The sequence below is a fragment of the Nerophis ophidion genome, linkage group LG09 (assembly GCF_033978795.1).
Source record: "Nerophis ophidion isolate RoL-2023_Sa linkage group LG09, RoL_Noph_v1.0, whole genome shotgun sequence".
Lineage (NCBI taxonomy): Eukaryota > Metazoa > Chordata > Actinopteri > Syngnathiformes > Syngnathidae > Nerophis > Nerophis ophidion.
The window spans coordinates 6,119,016-6,143,431 of NC_084619.1; the positions used below are offsets into that span (position 1 = coordinate 6,119,016).

The 24,416-nt window shown below is 44.2% G+C and overlaps 2 protein-coding genes across 2 annotated transcripts; one reads left to right on the forward strand and one right to left on the reverse strand.

Moving 5' to 3' along the window:
- Positions 1-1,353: 1,353 nt before the first annotated feature.
- Positions 1,354-18,661, forward strand: LOC133558951 (histidine protein methyltransferase 1 homolog). Its single transcript, XM_061910153.1, has 2 exons — positions 1,354-1,716; positions 10,529-18,661. The coding sequence occupies exons 1-2, from the start codon at positions 1,621-1,623 to the stop codon at positions 11,417-11,419; spliced, it is 987 nt and encodes a 328-aa protein (XP_061766137.1). The 5' UTR covers positions 1,354-1,620; the 3' UTR covers positions 11,420-18,661.
- Positions 18,662-19,705: 1,044 nt separating this feature from the next.
- LOC133558952 (apoptosis regulator BAX-like) lies at positions 19,706-21,289 on the reverse strand. The gene has a single exon (XM_061910154.1). It carries the CDS (start codon positions 21,239-21,241, stop codon positions 20,660-20,662), a length of 582 nt encoding a protein of 193 aa, XP_061766138.1. The 5' UTR covers positions 21,242-21,289; the 3' UTR covers positions 19,706-20,659.
- Positions 21,290-24,416: the final 3,127 nt, after the last annotated feature.

Genomic DNA, 24,416 nt, shown 5'->3' on the forward strand with positions numbered 1-24,416 from the left:
AAATACATGTGTTCATTTATATTTTCAGAAACGTTAAACTCAGATTTGACTGCTTTTTTCTCTGGGGATCGTAGTACATAAACTGACACCCACCCACTTTTGTTTGACAGTTGAGCGCAGTTGAGCTCTGTTGCCGAGTGCGCATGCGTGAGAGCGCAGCGAAAAGCATGATGGGAGTTTGAGTCAGGAGTATAGTATGTTGACTTTATTTCCGCACATAAAGTTACCGTTATGGGCGTTACAAGTTGAAAATCGCCGATCCTAGTGTTATTTACATTGACTAGCAATTAAAGACATGTGTTCATTTGTATTTTCAAAAACGTTAATCTCAGATTTGGCTGGTTTATTTTAAGGAATTCTGGGAATTGAAGTACATGGGTGGCGTTACCATGAATTGATTAACGTGGACCCCGACTTAAACAAGTTGAAAACGTATTCGGGTGTTACCATTTAGTGGTCAATTGTACGGAATATGTACTGAACTGTACAATCTACTAATAAAAGTATCAATCAATCAATCCAAATCCACCCACTCTAGCTTGACAGTTGAGTGCAGTTTGAGCTCTGTTGTCGAGTGCGCATGCGTGACAGCGCAGCGAAAAGCATGATGGGAGTTTTAGTCAGAAAGTATAGTTTTGTTGACTCTATTTCAGCACATAAAGTTACCGTTATGGGCGTTACAAGTTGAAAATCGCTGATCCTAGTGTTATTTACATTGACTAGCAATTAAATACATGCGTTCATTTATATTATAAAAACGTTGAACTCAGATTTGGCTGCTTTATTTTAAGGAGTTCTTGGAATTGTAGTACATAAACTGGCACCCACCCACTTTAGCTTGACAGTTGAGCGCAGTTTGAACTCTGTTTTATTGGCTAAGTTTTATTTTCATGAATGTAAGTTTCTTAATACCCGTCCTATCTTTTGTGCCTTTAAAAAAGATCTGGAACTTTACATTAAAACGCTCTCTACCTCTAACAACAAAAAAGCTGTGAAAACGATGATGCTGTGTTCCAAATTTAAGTTGTTTGATGAATCTGAATAAGCCTACGGCTTTGCATTTTGTTTATTATATATATATATATATATATATATATATATATATTTTTTTTTTTTTTTGTATTCTATTTTTATTATTTTGAACTTACAACCCCCTGGCGCTGTTTTGTACTGTTTTCATAATGTTTTATAATGTTGTATATTGTTGTTTGACTTATTGTTTGTAATTGTTGAAATTTATAAATAAACCTTTAAAAAAAAAAAGTTTGAACTCTGTTGTAAAGTGCGCATGCGTCAAAGTGCAGCGAAAAGCATGATGGGAGTTGAAGTCAGAAAGTATAGTTTTGTTGACTTTATTTCAGCACATAAAGTTACCGTTATTGGCGTCACGAGTTGCAAATCGCCGATCCTAGTGTTATTTACATTGACTATCAATTAAAGACATGTGTTCATTTATATTTTCAAAAACGTTAAACTCAGATTTGGTTGCTGTATTTTAAGGAACTCTGGGAATTGTAGTACATGGGTGGCGTCCACCCACTCTAGCTCGACATGTGCAGCTAGCAACATTCTGTGCTAACCTGGCTACCATTTTCAACTACTCAGTACAAGTTGGAAAGTATGTCGTTCTGTTTTAATTTCAACGTGGATGGAAACCCAGACGGCGTGGACGGGAGTATATCGCTCAACTATAAGACCGAATGTGCAACGAAACCGGTGAGTAATTGCAACATAGATGTCATCATAATCTCAAAACCTAATAGTATGCAATGTAATGACACGTGTTGTGCTCAAGATAACATTTTTAAAACTGTTAAAGCGTATATTTTACCGGTTACATTCTGACAGAGACGTTTGTTTGAATAATGTTGATATTCCCAATCACACAGAAAGCTTCGGAAGTTCAACGTTCATCCACTAGAGAGCGCCATTGCACAGTCTACCTGCAATAATCCGCCTTTATTTGTTTCAACGGTGGAAGGAGGGGTTGCAATCACGTGACCTAGAGGCACTCCGGGGTTTATGGTGGAGGGCAAGAGTCCATTTAGGCCAGGGGTGTCAAACTCAAATACAGAGTGGGCCAAAATTTAAAACGGAACAAAGCCGCGAGCCAAGGTTAAACAAATTAAATAAATAAAATAATAAATGGGTTGTACTTGTATAGCGCTTTTCTACCTTCAAGGTACTCAAAGCGCTTTGACACTACTTCCACATTTACCCATTCACACACACATTCACACACTGATAGAGGGAGCTGCCATGCAAGGCGCCAACCAGCACCCATCAGGAGCAAGGGTGAAGTGTCTTGCTCAGGACACAACGGACGTGACGAGGTTGGTACTAGGTGGGATTTGAACCAGGGACCCTCAGGTTGCGCACGGCCACTCTGCGCTTTGAGTACCTTGAAGGTAGAAAAGCGCTATACAAGTACAACCCATTTATTTATTTATTTATTTTTGGTTAATCTTATTTTTTTAAATCAGCCTGACCTAAGCCTAAGGTTTATGTGTTTGATAAATGCTAATATTTGTGATTAACACATGGTTCTATATCATTTGACAATGTTGTTTACTTGTTAAACTGTGAGTAGGTTAGATATGATTAATGAATACGATTAAAATCAAGATTAGGGTAGAATTACTAATTCAGTGTTAATATTTGAGTTAAACCCCGAGGTCAAAAATGTTAAGAACCCCTTGTTTATAGTATCAAAAAGGGCACTTTAGGAGATAGTATTTTGTATGTCTGTGTCAATTATTTGCTATTGATCGTCATTCATGGGAATGTTTTTGAAGTGGTGGTATAGGCTCAGATAAAACGGATTTTGAGTAACTTGAGGGTTCCTGGTTTGATTCCAGCTTCCGCCACTAGTCACGGTCGTTGCGTCTTTGGTCAAGACACTTCACCCACATTTCTCCCGGTGCCACTCACACTGGTGTGTGAATGTGAGTCAATGTTTGGTGGTGGTCGGAGGAGCCGTAGGCTCAAATCGGCAGTCATGCTTCCGGCAGCAGCTTACCACAATCATAGTGTGAATGTGGAGTGAATGAATGATGGGTTCTCAGGTCTCTAAAAAGCGCAATATGAATCGAATCCATTATTCCATCCATCCATTTTATACCGCTTATTCCTTTTGGGGTCGCTGGTGCCTATCTCAGCTACAATCGGGCGGAAGGCTGGGTACACCCTGGACAAGTCGCCACCTCATCGCAGGGCCAACACAGATAGACAGACAACATTCACACACTAGGGACCATTTAGTGTTGCCAATCAACCTATCCCCAGGTGCATGTCTTTGGAGGTGGGAGGAAGCCGGAGTACCCGGAGGGAACCCACGCATTCACGGGGAGAACATGCAAACTCCACACAGAAAGATCCTGAGCCTGGGATTGAACCCTGACTACTCAGGACCTTCGCCGCCCTCAACTGGTTCCGGTCGTACCTAGCTGACAGGAGTTTTTGTGTAAAAATAGACAGTTTTATGTCTTCCACAGCTCCTCTACCACACGGGGTCCCCCAGGGCTCAATCCTTGCCCCCAATCTTATTTGCGCTTTACCTTCTCCCCCTTGGTTCTATTTTTAGGAAGTATGGTGGTATTGCAGGGCTTCACAGTGGCAGAGGGGTTAGTGCGTCTGCCTCACAATACGAAGGTCCTGCAGTCCTGGGTTCAAATCCAGGCTCGGGATCTTTCTGTGTGGAGTTTGCATGTTCTCCCCGTGACTGCGTGGGTTCCCTCCGGGTACTCCGGCTTCCTCCCACTTCCAAAGACATGCACCTGGGGATAGGTTGATTGGCAACACTAAATTGGCCCTAGTGTGTGAATGTGAGTGTGAATGTTGTCTGTCTATTTGTGTTGGCCCTGCGATGAGGTGGTGACTTGTCCAGGGTGTACCCCGCCTTCCGCCCGATTGTAGCTGAGATAGGCGCCAGCGCCCCCTGCCACCCCAAAAGGGAATAAGCGGTAGAAAATGGATGGATGGATGGGTGGTATTGCATTTCATTTTAATGCCGATGATTGCCAGATCTATTTTCCCATGGCACAAAATAACAGTTCAACTTCTCATTGACTGCCCACACAACATCAAAGCCTGGCTTTCAGCTAACTTCCTGAGTCTAAATGAAGACAAAACAGCAGTTATTTTGTTCGCTTCAAGTCGCTCTCCTTCCCCCAACGTTGACCTCGGCACTCTGACCCCGTATCTCAGCGACTGTGTCACAAACCTGGGGGTAAAGTTCGACTCAGATTTTGAATTCGAAAAACAAATCAGCAGCGTCGTTCAAAAAAGCTCTTATCAATTACGCCAAATAGCGAAAGTGAAACCGCTTCTGTCAGGACATGACTTTGAGAAATTAATTCATGCCTTTATCTGGAATGGTTTAGACTACTGCAATGCCCTGTATGTTGGCGTTAGCCAGGCCTCCCTCGCCCACCTGCAGCTCGTGCAGAACTCTGCTGCTCGTCTGCTAACACAGACCCGCAGACGTGAGCACATCACCCCTATATTAGCGTCCCTGCACTGGCTCCCTCTGCGTTATCAAATCAATTTTAAACTATTTGTTTTTAAATGTCTAAACAACCTCGCGCCAACATATCTCTCCGACCTCCTTCAGCCTTACTGCCCCACTCGATCCCTAAGATCAGCCGATCAGCTGCTACTGTCGGTCCCTGACACAAGGCTGAAGCTTAGAGGTGACAGAGCTTTCGCCGCTGCTGCTCCCAAGCTCTGGAACGACCTACCTCTGAGTGTTAGACAAGCCTCCTCTCTTCCTGTTTTTAAATCTCTCTTAAAAACACACTTTTATTCCTTGGCTTTTAACACTAAGTGATATCCATCCTGCAATGGCGCCCCATTATACACCTGCTGTGAACCTGTTTTTATGTTTAGTTTGCCCAACCAGTCTACATGTGCTTTCTGGACTTGGAGAAGGCATTCGACCGTGTCCCTCGGGAAGTCCTGTGGGGAGTGCTCAGAGAGTATGGGGTATCGGACTGTCTTTTTGTGGCGGTCCGTTCCCTGTATGATCAGTGTCAGAGCTTGGTCCGCATTGCCGGCAGTAAGTCGGACACATTTCCAGTGAGGGTTGGACTCCGCCAAGGCTGTCCTTTGTCACCGATTCTGTTCATAACTTTTATGGACAAAATTTCTAGGCGCAGTCAAGGCGTTGAGGGGTTCCGGTATGGTGACCGCAGGATTAGGTCTCTGCTTTTTGCAGATGATGTGGTCCTGATGGCTTCATCTGACCGGGATCTTCAGCTCTCACTGGATCGGTGTGAAGCGACCGGAATGAGAATCAGCACCTCCAAGTCAGAGTCCGTGGTTCTCGCCCGGAAAAGGGTGGAGTGCCATCTCCGGGTTGGGGAGGAGACCCTGCCCCAAGTGGAGGAGTTCAAGTACCTAGGAGTCTTGTTCACGAGTGAGGGAAGAGTGGATCGTGAGATCGACAGGCGGATCGGTGCGGCGTCTTCAGTAATCCGGACGTTGTACCGATCCGTAGTGGTGAAGAAGGAGCTGAGCCGGAAGGCAAAGATCTCAATTTACCGGTCGATCTACGTTCCCATCCTCACCTATGGTCATGAGCTTTGGGTCATGACCGAAAGGATAAGATCACGGGTACAAGCGGCCGAAATGAGTTTGGGTCTCTCCCTTAGAGATAGGGTGAGAAGCTCTGCCATCCGGGAGGGACTCAAAGTAAAGCCGCTGCTCCTTCACATCAAGAGGAGCCAGATGAGGTGGTTCGGGCATCTGGTCAGGATCCCATCCGAACGCCTTCCTAGGGAGGTGTTTAGGGCACGTCCAACCGGTAGGAGGCCACGGGGAAGACCCAGGACACGTTGGGAAGACTATGTCTCCCGGCTGGCCTGGAAACGCCTCGGGATCCCCCGGGAAGAGCTAGACGAAGTGGCTGGGGAAAGGGAAGTCTGGGTTTCCCTGCTTAGGCTGTTGCCCCCGCGACCCGACCTCGGATACGCGGAAGAAGATGGATGGATGGATATTTTTTATTTATTTATTTTTTATCATGTTCTGTTTGTGTTGTGTTTGCTCGGTCTTTGTATTATCTTTTAACCTGTCCATTGTACAGCACTTTGGCTACCCCTGTGGTAAATTTTAAATGTGCTTTATAAATAAAGTTGATTTGATTTGATTCGTATTGTGAGGCAGACGCACTAACCCCTCTTCCACCGTGAAGCCCATCGAATCCACTATTATTATTAAAATCTTTCATAACCATTGATTACAACGGTCTCTGTCAGTAATGGCTCACCATTAATCAACTGTTGACATGCATTAGGGAAGTTATCAGGAACTTTTATCCTTAAAAGGCGTGTTCTGACTTGTCAACAACTAACCGACACATGACATGCTGACAACGCTTATTTCATTCTTTGAATCACACGGAGGATTTGTAATCGTTAATATTTGTGATTAACACATGGTTTTTATATCATTTGACAAGGTTGTTTACTTGTAGGTTAGATTTGATTAATGAATACGATTAAAATCTAGAGTAGAATTACTAATTCAGTGGACCCCGGGCTCTCAGTTAGGCCCCGAGGTCAAAAAGGTTAAGAACCCCTTGTTTATAGTATCAAAAAGGGCATTTTAGGAGATAGTATTTTGTATTACTGTGTCAATTATTTGCTTTTGTTCGTCATTCATGGGAATGTTTTTGAAGTGGTGGTTTAGGCTCAGATGGAAGCGCGGCCTTTGAGCAACCAGAGGGTTCCTGGTTTGATTCCAGCTTCCGGTCGTTGCGTCTTTGGGCAAGACACTTCGCCCACATTTCTCCCGGTGTCACTCACACTGGTGTATGATTGTGAGTCAAGGTTTGGCGCAAATCGGCAGCAGCTTACCACAATCATAGTGTGAATGTGGAGTGAATGAATGATGGGTTCTCAGGTCTCTGAAAAGCGCTATATAAATCGAATCCATTATTATTATTATTAAAATCTTTGAGAACCATTGATTAAAACGGTCTCTGTCAGTAATGACTCACCATTAATCAACTGTTAAAGTTAAAGTACCAATGATTGTCACACACACACACACACACACACACTAGGTGTGGCTTGACATGCATTAGGAAAGTTATCAGGGATTTTTATCCTTATAAGGCGCGTTCTGACTTGTCATCAACTAACCGACACATGACATGCTGACAGCGCTTATTTCATTCTTCGAATCACACGGAGGATTAGTAATCGTTTCAAATGATGCGGCAATCGCGCTCGCATTGTGATGAAGGTCACATCCTGTATTTGGCTGAATTTGAATGAAATAAGGAAAACATTTTTGGGTCATAACTCAACCAGTTTACATTTATTAAGCCAGTGTTTTTCAACCACTGTGCTGCGGCACACTAGCGTGCCGTGAGATTGTCTCAATTTCACCTATTTGGGTTAAAATTGTTTTAACCAGTAATTATAGTCTGAAAATTATGTGTTGTTGAGTGTCGGTGTATTCTCGAGCTCAGCAGAGTAACCGTGTAATTCTCTTCCATATCAGTAGGTGGCAGCCGGTGCTAATTGATTTGTAGATGTTGGAAACAGCGGGAGGCGGGGTGCAGGTAAAATTGTGTCTAATGCTTAAACCAAAAATAAACAAAAAGTGAGTACCCCTAAGAAAAGGCATTGAAGCTTAGGGATGGCTATGCAGAACGAAACTAAAACTGAACCGGCTACAAAGTAAACAAAAACAGAATGCTGGACGACAGCAAAGACTTACTGCGGAGCAAAGACGACGTCCAGAAAGTACATTTGTACATGATAATGATAATGTCCCCACAAAGAATGATAAAAGCAACTGAAATATTATTGATTGATAAAAACAAAGTAGATGCGGTAAATATCACTCAAAGGAAGACATGAAACGGCTACAGGAAAATACACAAAAAAAGAGAAAACGCCAATAGGAGCGCAAGACAAGAATTAAAACACTACATACAGGAAAACAGCAAAAAAGTCAGGGCTTGATGTGACAGGTGGTGACAGTACACCTACTTTGAGACAAGAGTTATAGTGATGCAGGGTTGGTTACAGTGGGGCGAAAAAGTATTCAGTCAGCCACCGATTTTTATAATTTTAAGTGGGATAACTTGCACAGAGGTCTGTAATTTTCATCATAGGTACACTTCAACTGTGAGAGACAGAATGTGGAAAAAAATCCAGGAATTCACATTGTATGAATTTTAAGGAATATATTTGTATTTGGTCAACCATTCAAAGCTCTCACAGATGGAAGGAGGTTTTGGCTCAAAATCTCACGATACATGGCCCCATTCATTCTTTCCTTAACACGGATCAATCGTCCTGCCCCCTTAGCAGAAAAACAGCCCCAAAGCATGATGTTTCCACCCCCATGCTTCACAGTAGGTATGGTGTTCTTGGGATGCAACTCAGTATTCTTCTTCCTCCAAACACGACGAGTTGAATTTATACCAAAAAGTTTTATTTTGGTTTCATCTGACCACATGACATTCTCCCAATCCTCTGCTGTATCATCCATGTATCCATTTTGGTATAAACTCAAGTCGTCGTGTTTGGAGGAAGAAGAATACTGAGTTGCATCCCAAGAACACCATACCTACTGTGAAGCATGGGGGTGGAAACATCATGCTTTCGGGCTGTTTTTCTGCTAAGGGGACAGGACGATTGATCCGTGTTAAGGAAAGAATGAATGGGGCCATGTATCGTGAGATTTTGAGCCAAAACCTCCTTCCATCAGTGAGAGCTTTGAATGGTTGACCAAATACTTATTTTCCACCATAATTTATAAATAAATTCTTTAAAATTCCTACAATGTGAATTCCTGGATTTTTTTTTTCACATTCTGTCTCTCACAGTTGAAGTGTACCTATGATGAAAATTACAGACCTCTGTCATCATTTTAAGTGGGAGAACTAGCACAATACTTTTTTGCCCCACTGTATGTTTTAAAGTCATATCCAACAATTGCGACAACTTTTTACAGGGTATCCGCGGATCCTTAAAAAGTCTTAAATTCATGTATCTAATAAAATGAAGGCCTTAAAAAGTATTACATTTATTAGAAATTCCTAAAATGGTCTTAAATTCAGTACTCAATGGTCTTAAATTGCCGGGCCAGTTTTTTTGTTTTTTTTCGGGGCACGTCTTTGAGTAAAAGTTACGGCACGTCTTTGAGTAAAAGTGAGTGATTTCAGCTCACTCATTTTTTCTTTGTATCTCTTCAAGAGATACAAAGAAAAAATGAGTGAGCTGAAAAAAATAGAGGCAGAACTCGCGAATGAGAACAGCCAGCTGACGCTCAACTGAGGCTCATTTGAGTGTGTGTTCAGTGTTTTGTTGTTGATGTTATAATGCTGTTTTGCACTATTAGTGCACTATTATTGACCAAATGTTAATTTATTTTTACCCTCACCTCGGTTATTATGTTTTTACTGGCGTTGGTGTTGGTTTGTTTGTTTTGGATCTCTCAAGATTTTTGATAAGCTGTTTGGCAGAGTGGTGCTTATCAGTTTGTTTATTAATAAACATACAAAAAGTCAACTTGACTGATTGTCATTGAGGTTGTAGTACACTGGGATTCCCAACCCACCCATCCATCCATCTTCTTCCGCTTATCCGAGGTCGGGTCGCGGGGGCAACAACCTAAGCAGGGAAACCCAGACTTCCCTCTCCCCAGCCACTTCGTCTAGCTCTTCCCGGGGGATCCCGAGGCGTTCCCAGGCCAGCCGGGAGACATAGTCTTCCCAACGTGTCCTGGGTCTTCCCCGTGGCCTCCTACTGGTTGGACGTGTCCTAAACACCTCCCTAGGGAGGCGTTCGGGTGGCATCCTGACCAGATGGCCGAACCACCTCATCTGGCTCCTCTCGATGTGAAGGAGCAGCGGCTTTACTTTGAGTTCCTCCCGGATGGCAGAGCTTCTCACCCTATCTCTAAGGGAGAGACCCAAACTCATTTCGGCCGCTTGTACCCGTGATCTTATCCTTTCGGTCATGACCCAAAGCTCATGACCATAGGTGAGGATGGGAACGTAGATCGACCGGTAAATAGAGAGCTTTGCCTTCCGGCTCAGCTCCTTCTTCACCACAACGGATCGATACAACGTCCGCATTACTGAAGACGCCGCACCGATCCGCCTGTCGATCTCACGATCCACTCTTCCTTCACTCGTGAACAAGACTCCTAGGTACTTGAACTCCTCCACTTGGGGCAGGGTCTCCTCCCCAACCCGGAGATGGCATTCCACCCTTTTCCGGGCAAGAACCATGGACTCGGACTTGGAGGTGCTGATTCTCACTCGCTTATATTTATAGATTTTTTAATATTTTTTTCGGTCTTAAATTTCATTCAAGGTGGCATTAAAAAGGTCTTAAATGTGACTTGCTGAAACCTGCAGATACCCGGATTTACTGTCCACTGAGTTTCGTTTTTTTAATGATTTATGCTGGTGGTGTGCCTCCGGATTTTTTCAACGCAAAAAATGTGCCTTAGCTCAAAAAAGGTTGACAAACACTGTACTAAGAAGCCGGACTGTGTTTTTCAGTTGGAGGAAAGTGGCAGCCGAAGAGAGCCAGTAAAAGAGGCCAAGGAGCACTTCCCACCCTCTGACCCCCAGCACCTACTCGACGATGCCGTCTTCGAAACGGTCTCCATCGGTGCTCTCCCTCCCCTTCACTTCCTCAACGAGACCGTTTTTGAAAGGACCACCTCTGAGAGAGAGGACGCGGAGAACGTTCTGTCCCGCACGGCCGAGCAGAGGTCCGACCTCATCCCGGGGGTTTACGAGGGAGGGCTGAAGGTGTGGGAGTGCACCTATGATCTCCTGGAGGTGATCGACAGGGAAGGGGAGACGTTCGGCGACAAGGCGGTCTTGGATTTGGGCTGTGGGGCGGGGCTCTTGGGGATATTGTCTTTGAAAAGAGGAGCCAGGGAAATCCACTTCCAGGACTACAACAGTACCGTCATTGAGCAGCTGACTATGTCAAATGTCATTCTAAACTGCCAAGATGATGACTGTGACCTAACTGAGACAAAATATGCTACTCCGCCTCCCAAAAGAAGAGCTTTAGAGGCTCCATCCCAGCACCTGCTACTATCCAGGTGTAAATTCTTCTCCGGGGACTGGCGCTCATTTATTACTTTGTCCTCAAGTCAGGAGCCGCCGTTGCAATACGACATCATAATGACATCAGAGACCATATACAACACTGCTTACTACCCAGCGCTTCACGACGCCTTCCACAAACTGCTGGCGCCTCGCGGACTCGTCTACCTGGCCACCAAGTCCCACTACTTTGGAGTGGGCGGCGGCCTGCACCTGTTTGAGACTTTTGTGGCGGAAAGGGGCGTTTTCTCTCTGGATCACCTGTGGGATGGCGAAGACGGTCTTCAGAGACATGTTGTAGTTTTGCGTTTTAATAAAAAAGCAGACTAGTCTTTTAAAAGTGGGTGTGAACTTGGGGTTGCGCAATAAAGCTTACGTCATCTTTACAATATCAAAATCAGTACAGACTTACGGTATTATTATAATACAAACCTCGTTTCCATATGAGTTGGGAAATTGTGTTAGATGTAAATATAAACGGAATACGATGATTTGCAAATCATTTTCAACCCATATTCAGTTGAATATACTACAAAGACTTGGGGTGGGCGATATCGCAAATTTGTTGGCCCTGCGATGAGGTGGCGACTTGTCCAGGGTGTACCCTGCCTTCCGCCCGATTGTAGCTGAGATAGGCGCCAGCGCCCCCCGCGACCCCGAAAGGGAATAAGCGGTAGGAAATGGATGGATGGATGGACTAGGGGTGGGCGATATCGCAAATTTGGGTATCGATACCGATCCGATACGATACCAGCAAATATCACCGATACCGATACCGGAAGTGACGTCATCTGATGGGGGGGGGACTTCGGGGTATCGATACTTTTGAAAAACAAATTTGTACTTTTGCCTTTATTAATTGATTATGATAATAATACAACACAGGACAACGATTTAAGTCAAAAAATAAAATATTTTTTACAAAAGTAATATCAATAGCAATATCCATCCATCCATTTTCTACTGCTTATTCCCTTTTGGGGTCGCGGGGGGCGCTGGCGCCTATCTCAGCTACAATCGGGCGGAAGGCAGGGTACACCCTAGACAAGTCGCCACCTCATCGCAGGGCCAACACAGATAGACAGACAACATTCACACACTAGGGCCTATTTAGTGTTGCCAATCATTAGCAATAAAGTAATGCAAATAAGGTGCAAACAACTACTGAACCTGGCTTGTCGCCTCAAAACACACAAACACTTAAGGTAAGTAACAAAACTCTAGTTATTGAACAAAGTTGTAAACATGAACACAAAACAAAAGAACTGAGAAATTCAAATAAAAAAGTAATAATATCAATGGCAATAAAGTAAGTAGTGCAAATAAGGTGAAAACAAATACTGAACTGGACTAGTCGCCTCACAACACACAAGAACTTAAGTAAAAAAGAAAACACTAGTTATTAAACAGTTGTAAAAATGAACACAAAAGACCCAACTCTCTCCTTTGAGGCACACTAAAAGCGTTACTAAAACGGCCTTCTTTCATCTCCGTAATATCGCTAAAATTCGCTCCATTCTGTCCACTAAAGACGCCGAGATCATTATCCATGCGTTTGTTACGTCTCGTCTCGATTACTGTAACGTATTATTTTCGGGTCTCCCCATGTCTAGCATTAAAAGATTACAGTTGGTACAAAATGCGGCTGCTAGACTTTTGACAAGAACAAGAAAGTTTGATCACATTACACCTGTACTGTATATACCTTTATATACATATATACATACATATATACCTATACTGGCTCACCTGCACTGGCTTCCTGTGCACTTAAGTTGTGACTTTAAGGTTTTACTACTTACGTATAAAATACTACACGGTCTAGCTCCAGCCTATCTTGCCGATTGTATTGTACCATATGTCCCGGCAAGAAATCTGCGTTCAAAGGACTCCGGCTTATCAGTGATTCCTAAAGCCCAAAAGAAGTCTGCGGGCTATAGAGCGTTTTCATTTCGGGCTCCAGTACTCTGGAATGCCCTCCCAGTAACAGTTCGAGATTCTACCTCAGTAGAAGCATTTAAGTCTCACCTTAAAACTCATCTGTATACTCTAGCCTTTAAATAGACCTCCTTTTTAGACCAGTTGATCTGCCGCTTCTTTTCTTTCTCCTATGTCCCCCCCTCCCTTGTGGAGGGGGTCCGTTCCGATGACCATGGATGAAGTACTGGCTGTCCAGAGTCAAGACCCAGGATGGACCGCTCGTCGGGACCCAGGATGGACCGCTCACCTGTATCGGTTGGGGACATCTCTACGCTGCTGATCCGCCTCCGCTTGAGATGGTCTCCTGTGGACGGGACTCTCGCTGCTGTCTTGGATCCGCTTGAACTGAACTCTCGCGGCTGTGTTGGAGCCACTATGGATTGAACTTTCACAGTATCATGTTAGACCCGCTCGACATCCATTGCTTTCGGTCCCCTAGAGGGGGGGGGGGTTGCCCACATCTGAGGTCCTCTCCAAGGTTTCTCATAGTCAGCATTGTCACTGGCGTCCCACTGGATGTGAATTCTCCCTGCCCACTGGGTGTGAGTTTTCCTTGCCCTTTTGTGGGTTCTTCCGAGGATGTTGTAGTCGTAATGATTTGTGCAGTCCTTTGAGACATTTGTGATTTGGGGCTATATAAATAAACATTGATTGATTGAGAACTGAGAAATTCTCATCGTTATTTTAGCGCAATAAAATACTTTACAGTTTACAAACAAGACATTAAGTCGCACTGGAAACGGACGCGTGTGTGTGTGTGTGTGTGTGTGTGTGTGTGTGTGTGTCCGAGTGAACCTCGGAGCGAATTATACTGATGTGTGTGCGCCAACGCACCAAGCGTCATGTAAATCATATTTATTTTATTTTATTTTGGGTTGAAGATGAATTTTTAAAGTGTTTTTAAATCTCGTTCGCGACCCATCAGTAGGTAGGAAGGTGGAGTGGTGAGGAGCGCTCACATTTTTTTTTTAATCGGAGTGATTCGCTTAATTTGGTGAAGTATCGATACCATCACGCCAGTAACGATATGATGCCGATACTCACCAAGTATCGATACTATCGATACTTGGTATCGATACGCCCACCCTTAACAAAGACAACATATTTGATGTTCAAACTGATAAAGGCAAGGCAGCTTTATTTGTATAGCACTTTCATACAAAAGGCAGACTCAAAGTGAAGTGAAATGTGAAGTGAATTATATTTATATAGCGCTTTTTCTCTAGTGACTCAAAGCGCTTTACATAGTGAAACCCAATATCTAAGTTACATTTAAACCAGTGTGGGTGGCACTGGGAGCAGGTGGGTAAAGTGTCTTGCCCAAGGACACAACGGCAGTGACTAGGATGGCGGAAGCGGGAATCGAACCTGGAACCCTCAAGTTGCTGGCGCGGCCGCTCTACCAACCGAGCTAAAGAAAGTGAAATGAGATAAAAGCAAAATTAAAATGCAGACAATAAAAATAAAATCAGTCCAGACGTTAAAATATTTAGCTGAAAGCTAAGGTGAACATAAAAGTTTTCAGTTTAGTTTTAAAAGTAGTCACAGTTGGGGAAAGTCTGACACCTTCAGGAAGTTAATTGTTGCATAGTGACTGAATGATGCTCTCCCTTGATTTGAGTTTACTCTGGGAACCGCTAACAGATTGGTCTCAGAAGATTGAATTGAATTGAATTATATTTATATAGCGCTTTTCTCTAGTGACTCAAAGCGCTTTACATAGTGAAACCCAATATCTAAGTTACATTTAAACCAGTGTGGGTGGCACTGGGAGCAGGTGGGTAAAGTGTCTTGCCCAAGGACACAACGGCAGTGACTAGAATGGCGGAAGCGGGAATCGAACCTGCAACCCTCAAGTTGCTGGCACGGCCACTCTACCAACCGAGCTATGATCTAAGGGGCTTATATAGTGGGAGCATATCAGTGACCATGTAGTGATTTATATGTGAGCAGGAGGATTTCAAAATCAATTCTGACATTTTTTTTTGTTGCAAATAATCATTAACATTGGACGTGACAAGGAAGTTGGGAAAGGTGGCAATAAATACTGATCAAGTTGAGGAATGCTCATCAAACACTTATTTGGAACATCCCACAGGTGTGCAGGCTAATTGGGAACAGGTGGGTGCCATGATTGGGTATAAAAACAGCTTCCCAAAAAATGCTCAGTCTTTCACAAGAAAGGATGGGGCGAGGTACACCCCTTTGTCCACAACTGTGTGAGCAAATAGTCAAACAGTTTAAGAACGACGTTTCTCAAAGTGCAATTGCAAGAAATTTAGGGATTTCAACATCTACGGTGCATAATATCATCAAAAGGTTCAAAGAATCTGGATAAATCACTCCACGTAAGCGGCATGGCCGGAAACCAACATTGAATGATCGTTACCTTGGATCCCTCAGACGGCACTGTATCAAAAGCCGACATCAATCTCTAAAGGATATCACCACATGGGCTCAGGAACACTTCAGAAAACCACTGTCACTAAATACAGTTGGTCGCTACATCTCTAAGTGCAAGTTAAAGCTCTACTATGCCAAGCGAAAAGCATTTATCAACAACATCCAGAAATGCCGCCGGCTTCTCTGGGCCCGAGATCATCTGAGATGGACTGATGCAAAGTGGAAAAAGTTTTCTGTGGTCAGACAATAATAATAATAATAATAATGGATTATATTTATTTTGTGCTTTTCTATTATTAGATACTCAAAGCGCTCACAGAGAAGTGGGAACCCATCATTCATTCACACCTGGTGGTGGTAAGCTACATTTGTAGCACAGCTGCCCTGGGGTAGACTGACGGAAGCGTGGCTGTCAGTTTGCGCCTACGCCCGCTCCGACCACCACCAATCATTCATTCATCATTCATTCACCAGTGTGAGCGGCACCGGGGGCAAAGGGTGAAGTGTCCTGCCCAAGGACACAACAGTAGCGTTTTGGATGTCAATAGGCGGCGAGCGAACCTGCAACCCTCAGGTTTCTGGCAGGACACTCTACCCACTACGCCATGCAGAGTCCACATGTCAAATTGCTTTTGGAAATATTCGACATTGTGTCATCCGGACTAAAGGGGAAGCGAACCATCCAGACTGTTATCGATGCAAAGTTCAAAAGCCAGCATCTGTGATGGTATGGGGGTGCATTAGAGGTAACTTACACATCTGTGAAGGCACCATTAATGCTGAAAGGTACATACAGGTTTTGGAACAACATATGCTGCCATCTAAGCGCCGTCTTTTTCATGGACGCCCCTGCTTATTTCAGTAAGACAATGCCAAGCCACATTCCGCACGTGTTACAACAGTGTGGCTTCATAAAAAAAAAAGAGTGCAGGTACTTTCCTGGCCCGCATGCAGTCCAGACCTGTCTCCCATGGAAAATGTGTGGCGCATTGTGAAGCGTAAAATACGTCAGCGGAGACCCCGGACTGTTGAACGACTGAAGCTCTACATAAAACAAGAATGGTAAGGAATTCCACTTTCAAAGCTTCAACAATTAGTTTCCTCAGTTCCCAAACGTTTATTGAGTGTTGTTAAAAGAAAAGGTGATGTAACACAGTGGTGAACATGCCCTTTAACAACTACTTTGGCACGTGTTGCAGCTATGAAATTCTAAGTTAATTATTATTTAAAGTTTATGACTTTGAATATCAAATATGTTAACTTTGTAGCATATTCAACTGAATATGGGTTGAAAATGATTTACAAATCATTGTATTCCGTTTATATTTACATCTAACACAATTTCCCAACTCATATGGAAACGGGGTTTGGATATTTGTTTCTGGCATTTCGTCAATAAAAGCTGACGCCATGTCTCAGACTTTGTTCATCACCGATTTCAACACATTGACCATGAAGCTGCCTTACAGGTATTACTGGTCGTACGCAGGCTCTTATCTAGTAGGATGCACCTGTTTTTAGTCTAAGTTTTAAAAAATACAAATAGAAACACAGCTTACACCTCAGTAGAAGCATTTAAGTCTCACCTTAAAACTCATCTGTATACTCTAGCCTTTAAATAGACCTCCTTTTTAGACCAGTTGATCTGCTGCTTCTTTTCTTTCTCCTATGTCCCCCCCTCCCTTGTGGAGGGGGTCCGGTCCGATGACCATGGATGAAGTACTGGCTGTCCAGAGTCGAGACCCAGGATGGACCGCTCGCCTGTATCGGTTGGGGACATCTCTACGCTGTTGATCCGCCTCCGCTTGAGATGGTCTCCTGTGGACGGGACTCTCGCTGCTGTCTTGGATCCGCTTGAACTGAACTCTCGCGGCTGTGTTGGAGCCACTATGGATTGAACTTTCACAGTATCATGTTAGACCCGCTCGACATCCATTGCTTTCGGTCCCCTAGAGAGGTGGGGGGGGTTGCCCACATCTGAGGTCCTCTCCAAGGTTTCTCATAGTCAGCATTGTCACTGGCGTCCCACTGGATGTGAATTCTCCCTGCTGCTTTACCATTCCACTAACACCTGGATCTATGGCCCCCGGGATTATATTTGATTAATATTAGAACCAGAGCCATCTCCGGGTTGGGGAGGAGACCCTGCCCCAAGTGGAGGAGTTCAAGTACCTCGGAGTCTTGTTCACGAGTGAGGGAAGAGTGGATCTTGAGATCGACAGGCGGATCGGTGCGGCGTCTTCAGTAATGCGGACGTTGTACCGATCCGTTGTGGTGAAGAAGGAGCTGAGCCGGAAGGCAAAGCTCTCAATTTACCGGCCGATCTACGTTCCCATCCTCACCTATGGTCATGAGCTTTGGGTCATGACCGAAAGGATAAGATCTCGGGTACAAGCGGCCGAAATGAGTTTCCTCCGCCGTGTGGCGGGGCTCTCCCTTAGAGATAGGGTGAGATTCGGGCATCTGCTCAGGATGCCACCCGAACGCCTCCCTAGGGAGGTGTTTAGGGCACGTCCAACCGGTAGGATGCCACCGGGAAGACCCAGGACACGTTGGGAAGACTATGTCTCCCGGCTGGCCTGGGAACGCCTCGGGATCCCTTGGGAGGAGTTGGACGAAGTGGCTGGGGAGAGGGAAGTCTGGGCTTCTCTGCTTAGGCTGCTGCCCCCGCGACCCGACCTCAGATAAGCGGAAGAAAATGGATGGATAATATTAGAAGCGGCCCGCAGGCCACAGTCGCATGCTGCTATTTTGCACGCACCAATACTCCATCAGTGTTGGTGCTAGTTTTCAAAATGGGGTCCCGGGGACCCCATCAAGTAATACAAATGGGGTCCCACTTTTTTGTAAGCGTTTTGAAAAAAAATGATAAATGTATGCATTACCTCTTTATATCTCACATTCTATATTTAGTTTTGGAAAAAGGTTGTCATAAACGTTAATTGATTAAAAAAAATACAAAAGAAAACAAATGTGTATGTAAATGTATTCAATTATAAACATTCATTCACTTTTTTCTATGCCAAATAATATGTTTTAACATTGAATGAACATAGAAATATCAAAAATATGAATAACGACAAATAAAGTAAATATACTATTAACCGCAACAGGTAATTGTAAAAAAAAAAAAAACAACAACATTATGATTTGTACAATTTCAGAACGTGCTTGTTCTTTTTTTTTTTTTTAAACAAAGAAAACAATCTGAAGTTGTCTTTACTTTTAAGTTATCGTGCCGTGATTTTACCCACTTGGGAGTAGATTATGTGGCCTCCAATCTAAAATGAGTTCAACACCCCTGTCCCATCTTTATTTAGCTGCTGACATATGCAGATGTGGCGAAATTATTCTCTGCATTTGACCCATCACCCTTGATCACCCCCTGGGAGGTGAGGGGAGCAGTGAGCAGCAGCGGTGGCCGCGCCCGGTGAATCATTTTTGCTGATTCAACCCTTAATTCCAATCCTTGATGCTGAGTGCCAAGCAGGGAGGTAATGGGTCCCATTTTTATAGTCTTCGGTATGACTCGGCCGGGATTTGAACTCACAACCTACCGATCTCAGGGCGGACACTCTGAGTTAGTGCATCAGTCCAGGAAAATGATCAAACTACATAAATAACATTCTGTGATTTGATTTTGCTACAATTTTTTTTATTTTGATGGATTGAAAATGAACACCAACGGGTTGACTGATGAAGTGAAGTGAATTATATTTATATAGCGCTTTTCTCAAGTGACTCAAAGCGCTTTACATAGTGAAACCCAATATCTGTGTGGGGCGGTATAGCTCGGTCGGTAGAGTGGCCGTGACAGCAACTTGAGGGTTGCAGGTTCGATTCCCGCTTCCGCCATCCTAGTCACTGCCGTCGTGTCCTTGGGCAAGACACTTTACCCACCTGCTCCCAGTGCCACCCACACTGGTTTAAATGTAACTTAGATATTGGGTGTCACTATGTAAAGCGCTTTGAGTCACTACAGAAAAGCGCTATATAAATATAATTCACTTCACTAAGTTACATTTAAACCAGTGTGGGTGGCACTGGGAGCAGGTGGGTAAAGTGTCTTGCCCAAGGACACAACGGCAGTGACTAGGATGGCGGAAGCGGGAATCGAACCTGCAACCCTCAAGTTGCTGGCACGGCCACTCTACCAACCGAGCTATGCCAAATAATATGTTTTAACACTGAATGAACATATAAATATAAAAAATATGAATAACGACAAATCAATCAATCAATCAACGTTTATTTATATAGCCCCAAATCACAAATGTCTCAAAGGACTGCACAAATCATTACGACTACAACATCCTCGGAAGAACCCACAAAAGGGCAAGGAAAACTCACACCCAGTGGGCAGGGAGAATTCACATCCAGTGGGACGCCAGTGACAATGCTGACTATGAGAAACCTTGGAGAGGACCTCAGATGTGGGCAACCCCCCCCTCTAGGGGACCGAAAGCAATGGATGTCGAGCGGGTCTAACATGATACTGTGAAAGTTCAATCCATAGTGGCTCCAACACAGCCGCGAGAGTTCAGTTCGAAGCGGATCCAAGACAGCAGCGAGAGTCCCGTCCACAGGAAACCATCTCAAGCGGAGGCGGATCAGCAGTGTAGAGATGTCCCCAACCGATACAGGCGAGCGGTCCATCCTGGGTCTCGACTCTGGACAGCCAGTACTTCATCCATGGTCATCGGACCGGACCCCCTCCACATGCGAGGGGGTATACATAGGAGAAAGAAAAGAAGCGGCAGATCAACTGGTCTAAAAAGGAGGTCTATTTAAAGGCTAGAGTATACAGATGATTACCGCAACAGGTAATTGTAAAAAAAAAAAACAACATTATGATTTGTACAATTTCAAAACGTGCTTGTTCTTTTTTTTTTTTAAACAAAGAAAACAATCTGAAGTTGTCTTTACTTTTAAGTTATCGTGCCGTGATTTTACACACTTGGGAGTAGATTTTTCTCTCCCAATATAAAATGAGTTCAACACCCCTATCTTTATTTAGCTGCTGACATGGCGAAATTATTCTCTGCATTTGACCCATCACCCTTGATCACCCCCCTGGGATCTGAGGGGAGCAGTGAGCAGCAGCGGTGGCCGCGCCCGGTGAATCATTTTTGCTGATTGAACCCCCAATTCCAAGTCTTCTTCTCGTCCACATCGAAGTCTTTTTGCTCACATTTTCCGAGTGACGGCGGTGACGGCGGTGAGAACATCAGCCAAGAAGACGGCCAACTTTTGCCAAGTGGGGGTGACCAAGTAGGCCCGAATACCCTCCCAGCCTCCTTGATCCCTGATCCAGCTGAGAAGATTCTCCCGGAGGTAATCCACGGTCCAGCTGATGATGGTTCTGATGATGTCAGGGATGTTATGGAGGACAGCTTTAATGACCAGTCGACAGGTAAAGTAAAAGAGGGCGACCACTCGGCCCCAGGTGAGCTCTCCATCTGAGAAGATTGCAAGGGCCACTTTCATAAAGATCTCCTTGTTGGGTGGACATGTTTCTATCATCTTATCGAGCTTAACATTGCCGTCCATTTCGTCTGCGAACTTCAGCAGGCACTCAGCCAGCTGCTTGTGGTTGTCATTGGACAACTCACCCCCGCCCAGCTGCTCCCGGGTCACCACCACCCCGGCGCTGCGGTCTCCGTAGCGGCGAACTCCCTCGAAAATGAAATATTTTAGCAAGTCCGCTCCCAGTTTTAGTAACTGTTGTGTGGTATTACCAGGCTTTACGTCTCCTGCCGGGTGCGCCATTTTGTTGTCTCAGGTGTGCCGGCAAGTAGCGCGTCGGCGCAACAGTCCGTCACAATAGTTGCAGTGCATTCTGGGACATGTAGTACTATGGGTGTGTGCTGGGTACTCACTACATCCATCCATCCATACATCCATTTCGTACCGCTTATTCCCTTTTGGCGCCTATCTCAGCTACAATCGGAAGGCGGTGTACACCCTGGACAAGTCGACACCTCATCACAGGGCCAACACAGATGGACAGACAACATTCACACCAGGGACGTGCATATGATTATAGAAGGGCAGGGGTTCAAAGTCAGAAAAAGGGCAGGGCATTTTTTTTTTGGTCTTTTACACCAGTGGTCCCCAACCACCGGGCCGTGGCCCGATTGGTACCGGGCTGCAGAAGAATTTTTTATTGAAAAAAAAAAATAATATATATATATTTTTTTTAATTAAATCAACATAAAAAACACAATATACACTTACAAATAGTGCACCAACCACAAAAAACTCCCTTTTTCATGACAAAGAAGAAAGAAAAAAAAAAAGGACCCCCCCCCCCCCCCACCCCCTCCCACCCCGGGAATTATTAAGCGTTGACCGGTCCGCGGATACAAAAAAGTTGGAGACCACTGCTTTACACAATATGGAAATTAATGTAAAATTAAAATTGCTAATAGGAAGCTAACTACTTAGCTGTGTGTCCTTTGTAGGTAAAAGTGATTGCCATTCCTTTTGTGTCAACCAATTATTGTCATAATAAATGATAAATGGGTTGTACTTGTATAGCGCTTTTCTACCTTCAAGGTACTCAAAGCGCTTTGACACTACTTCCACATTTACCCATTCACACACACATTCACACACTGATGGAGGGAGCTGCCATGCAAGGCGCCAACCAGCACCCATCAGGAGCAAGGGTGAAGTGTCTTGCTCAGGACACAACGGACGTGACGAGGTTGGTACTAGGTGGGAATTGAACCAGGGACCCTCGGGTTGCGCACGGCCACTCTCCCACTGCGCCACGCCGCCCCCCCCCCCCCAAAAAAAGAATAAAATCTAAAAAATAAATAAATAATAATTTCACGTCAGACTTCACGGTGGCAGAGGGGTTAGTGCGTCTGCCTCACAATACGAAGGTCCTGCAGTCCTGGGTTCAAATCCAGGCTCGGGATCTTTCTGTGTGGAGTTTGCATGTTCTCCCCGTGAATGCGTGGGTTCCCTCCGGGTACTCCGGCTTCCTCCCACTTCCAAAGACATGCACCTGGGGATAGGTTGATTGGCAACACTAAATTGGCCCTAGTGTGTGAATGTTGTCTGTCTATCTGTGTTGGCCCTGCGATGAGGTGGCGACTTGTCCAGGGTGTACCCCGCCTTCCGCCCGATTGTAGCTGTGATAGGCGCCAGCGCCCCCCGCGACCCCGAAAGGGAATAAGCGGTAGAAAATGAATGGATGGATAATTTCATGTCATGCAGATGTTATAGGGCAGGGGTAGGGAACCTCTGGCTCTAGAGCCAGATGTGGCTCTTTTGATGACTGCATCTGGCTCTCGGATAAACCTTAGTTGACATTGCTTAACACGATAATGAATAATTCCGCTTGTAATCACAGTTTTGATTGATTAATTGATTGATACTTTTATTAGTAGATTGCACAGTTCAGTACATATTCCGTACAACTGACCACTAAATGGTAACACCCGAATACGTTTTTCAACTTGTTTAAGTCGGGGTCCACGTTAATCAATTCATGGTACGTGTTAAAGTGTTAAAAACAACGTTGAAAATATAAAACTTTCTAATGCATTTTAATCCATCCATCCGTTTTCTACCCCACAATTTCAAGAAGTCGCATTAAGAAGTATTTTATTTATTATTGGTTAGCTTCAAAATAACAATGTTATTAAAATGAAGAAGAGACTTATTATACCGTCACAACCTACCGAAAATGTATTTCCGTGAGAGCCAAAAAATATTTTTTAACACTGAATACAATTAAATGTGTGTATTTTTAAGTAAGACCAACATTTTTAGACTATAATAAGTCTCTTATTCTTTTTAATAACATTGTTATTCTAAAGCTAACCAATAATAAATATAATACTTCTTACCATCAATGCGACTTCTTGAACAGGTGTAATGGAAATTGATGGTTGGATGAAAATGCATGAGAATATTTTATAATTTGAACGTTATTTTTAACACTGTGATTACCAGCGGAATTATTCATTACTTATCATGTTAAGCAATGTCAGCTAACATTTATCTGAAAGCCAGATGCAGTCATCAAAAGAGCCACATCTGGCTCTAGATCAGGGGTGCCCATTACGTCGATCGCGATCGACTGGTCGATCTCGGAGGGTGTGTCAGTCGATCTCAAGCCAGGCACTAAAAAATAGACATAAAAATGAGCAATCATCAATCATACCAAGACTTCACTTTCGTCAGTTGTTTGACATTCTCGGCACCCGAGGATCTTGTGAGATGACGCTGGCTGCTGCGAGCTCATATTTAAGAAAAAAAATCACTAACAGGGCGGACGCAGAGAAACACATTTTATTTCTAGAGACTCCGTACCTACTGTCAAAACTCTAAAGACCGACTGCACAGTTCCTGTCTTCACCATAAAAGACCTGTTTCATCCTGCCTGTGCTAACAAAATAAGAGTCTCAGAAAGCTAGCAAGCTACGGAGTTTGATGCCAATGTATTTCTCCCCCGCCCTCAGCGACCGCTTTCTCACTTGCTTGCCCACCCGCACACTCACTGACGTCACTCACCTGCTGCCAGACATTAAAGGGCCACACACATATGCTACTCTCATAACAAAGTGTTTAAAAACCAGTATGCAAGTTGGACAAATGAGATGCCAAATCCAACCACTTTCATGTGGTATTGGACAGAAAGGAGGACTTTTTTTTTTCCTCCATTTGAAAATGCGGATGTTATCAGCACCACTGTCTAATTCCAATCAATGCAAGTCATCAGAATCAGGTAATACACCAACTTATATTCTTGTCTTTGTGAAAGAAAGGAATCTATGTGTGTTAAACATGCTTGTATTATCATTAAACACCATTAACTTGTTAACAAAAATGCCCATCCTTCCATTTTCTACCGCTTATTCCCTTTTTGGGGTAGCGGGGGGCGCTGGCGCCTATCTCAGCCACAATCAGGCGGAAGGCGGGGTACACC

What these genes read in the sequence shown, in the direction of transcription:
- LOC133558952 (XM_061910154.1), bottom strand. Translation starts at nt 21,241, where the DNA reads ATGGCGCACCCGGCAGGAGACGTAAAGCCTGGTAATACCACACAACAG.
- LOC133558951 (XM_061910153.1), top strand. Translation starts at nt 1,621, where the DNA reads ATGTCGTTCTGTTTTAATTTCAACGTGGATGGAAACCCAGACGGCGTG. An exon ending in CCGAATGTGCAACGAAACCG is followed by an intron (nt 1,717 to 10,528) that starts GTGAGTAATTGC and finishes TGTGTTTTTCAG; the next exon opens with TTGGAGGAAAGTGGCAGCCG.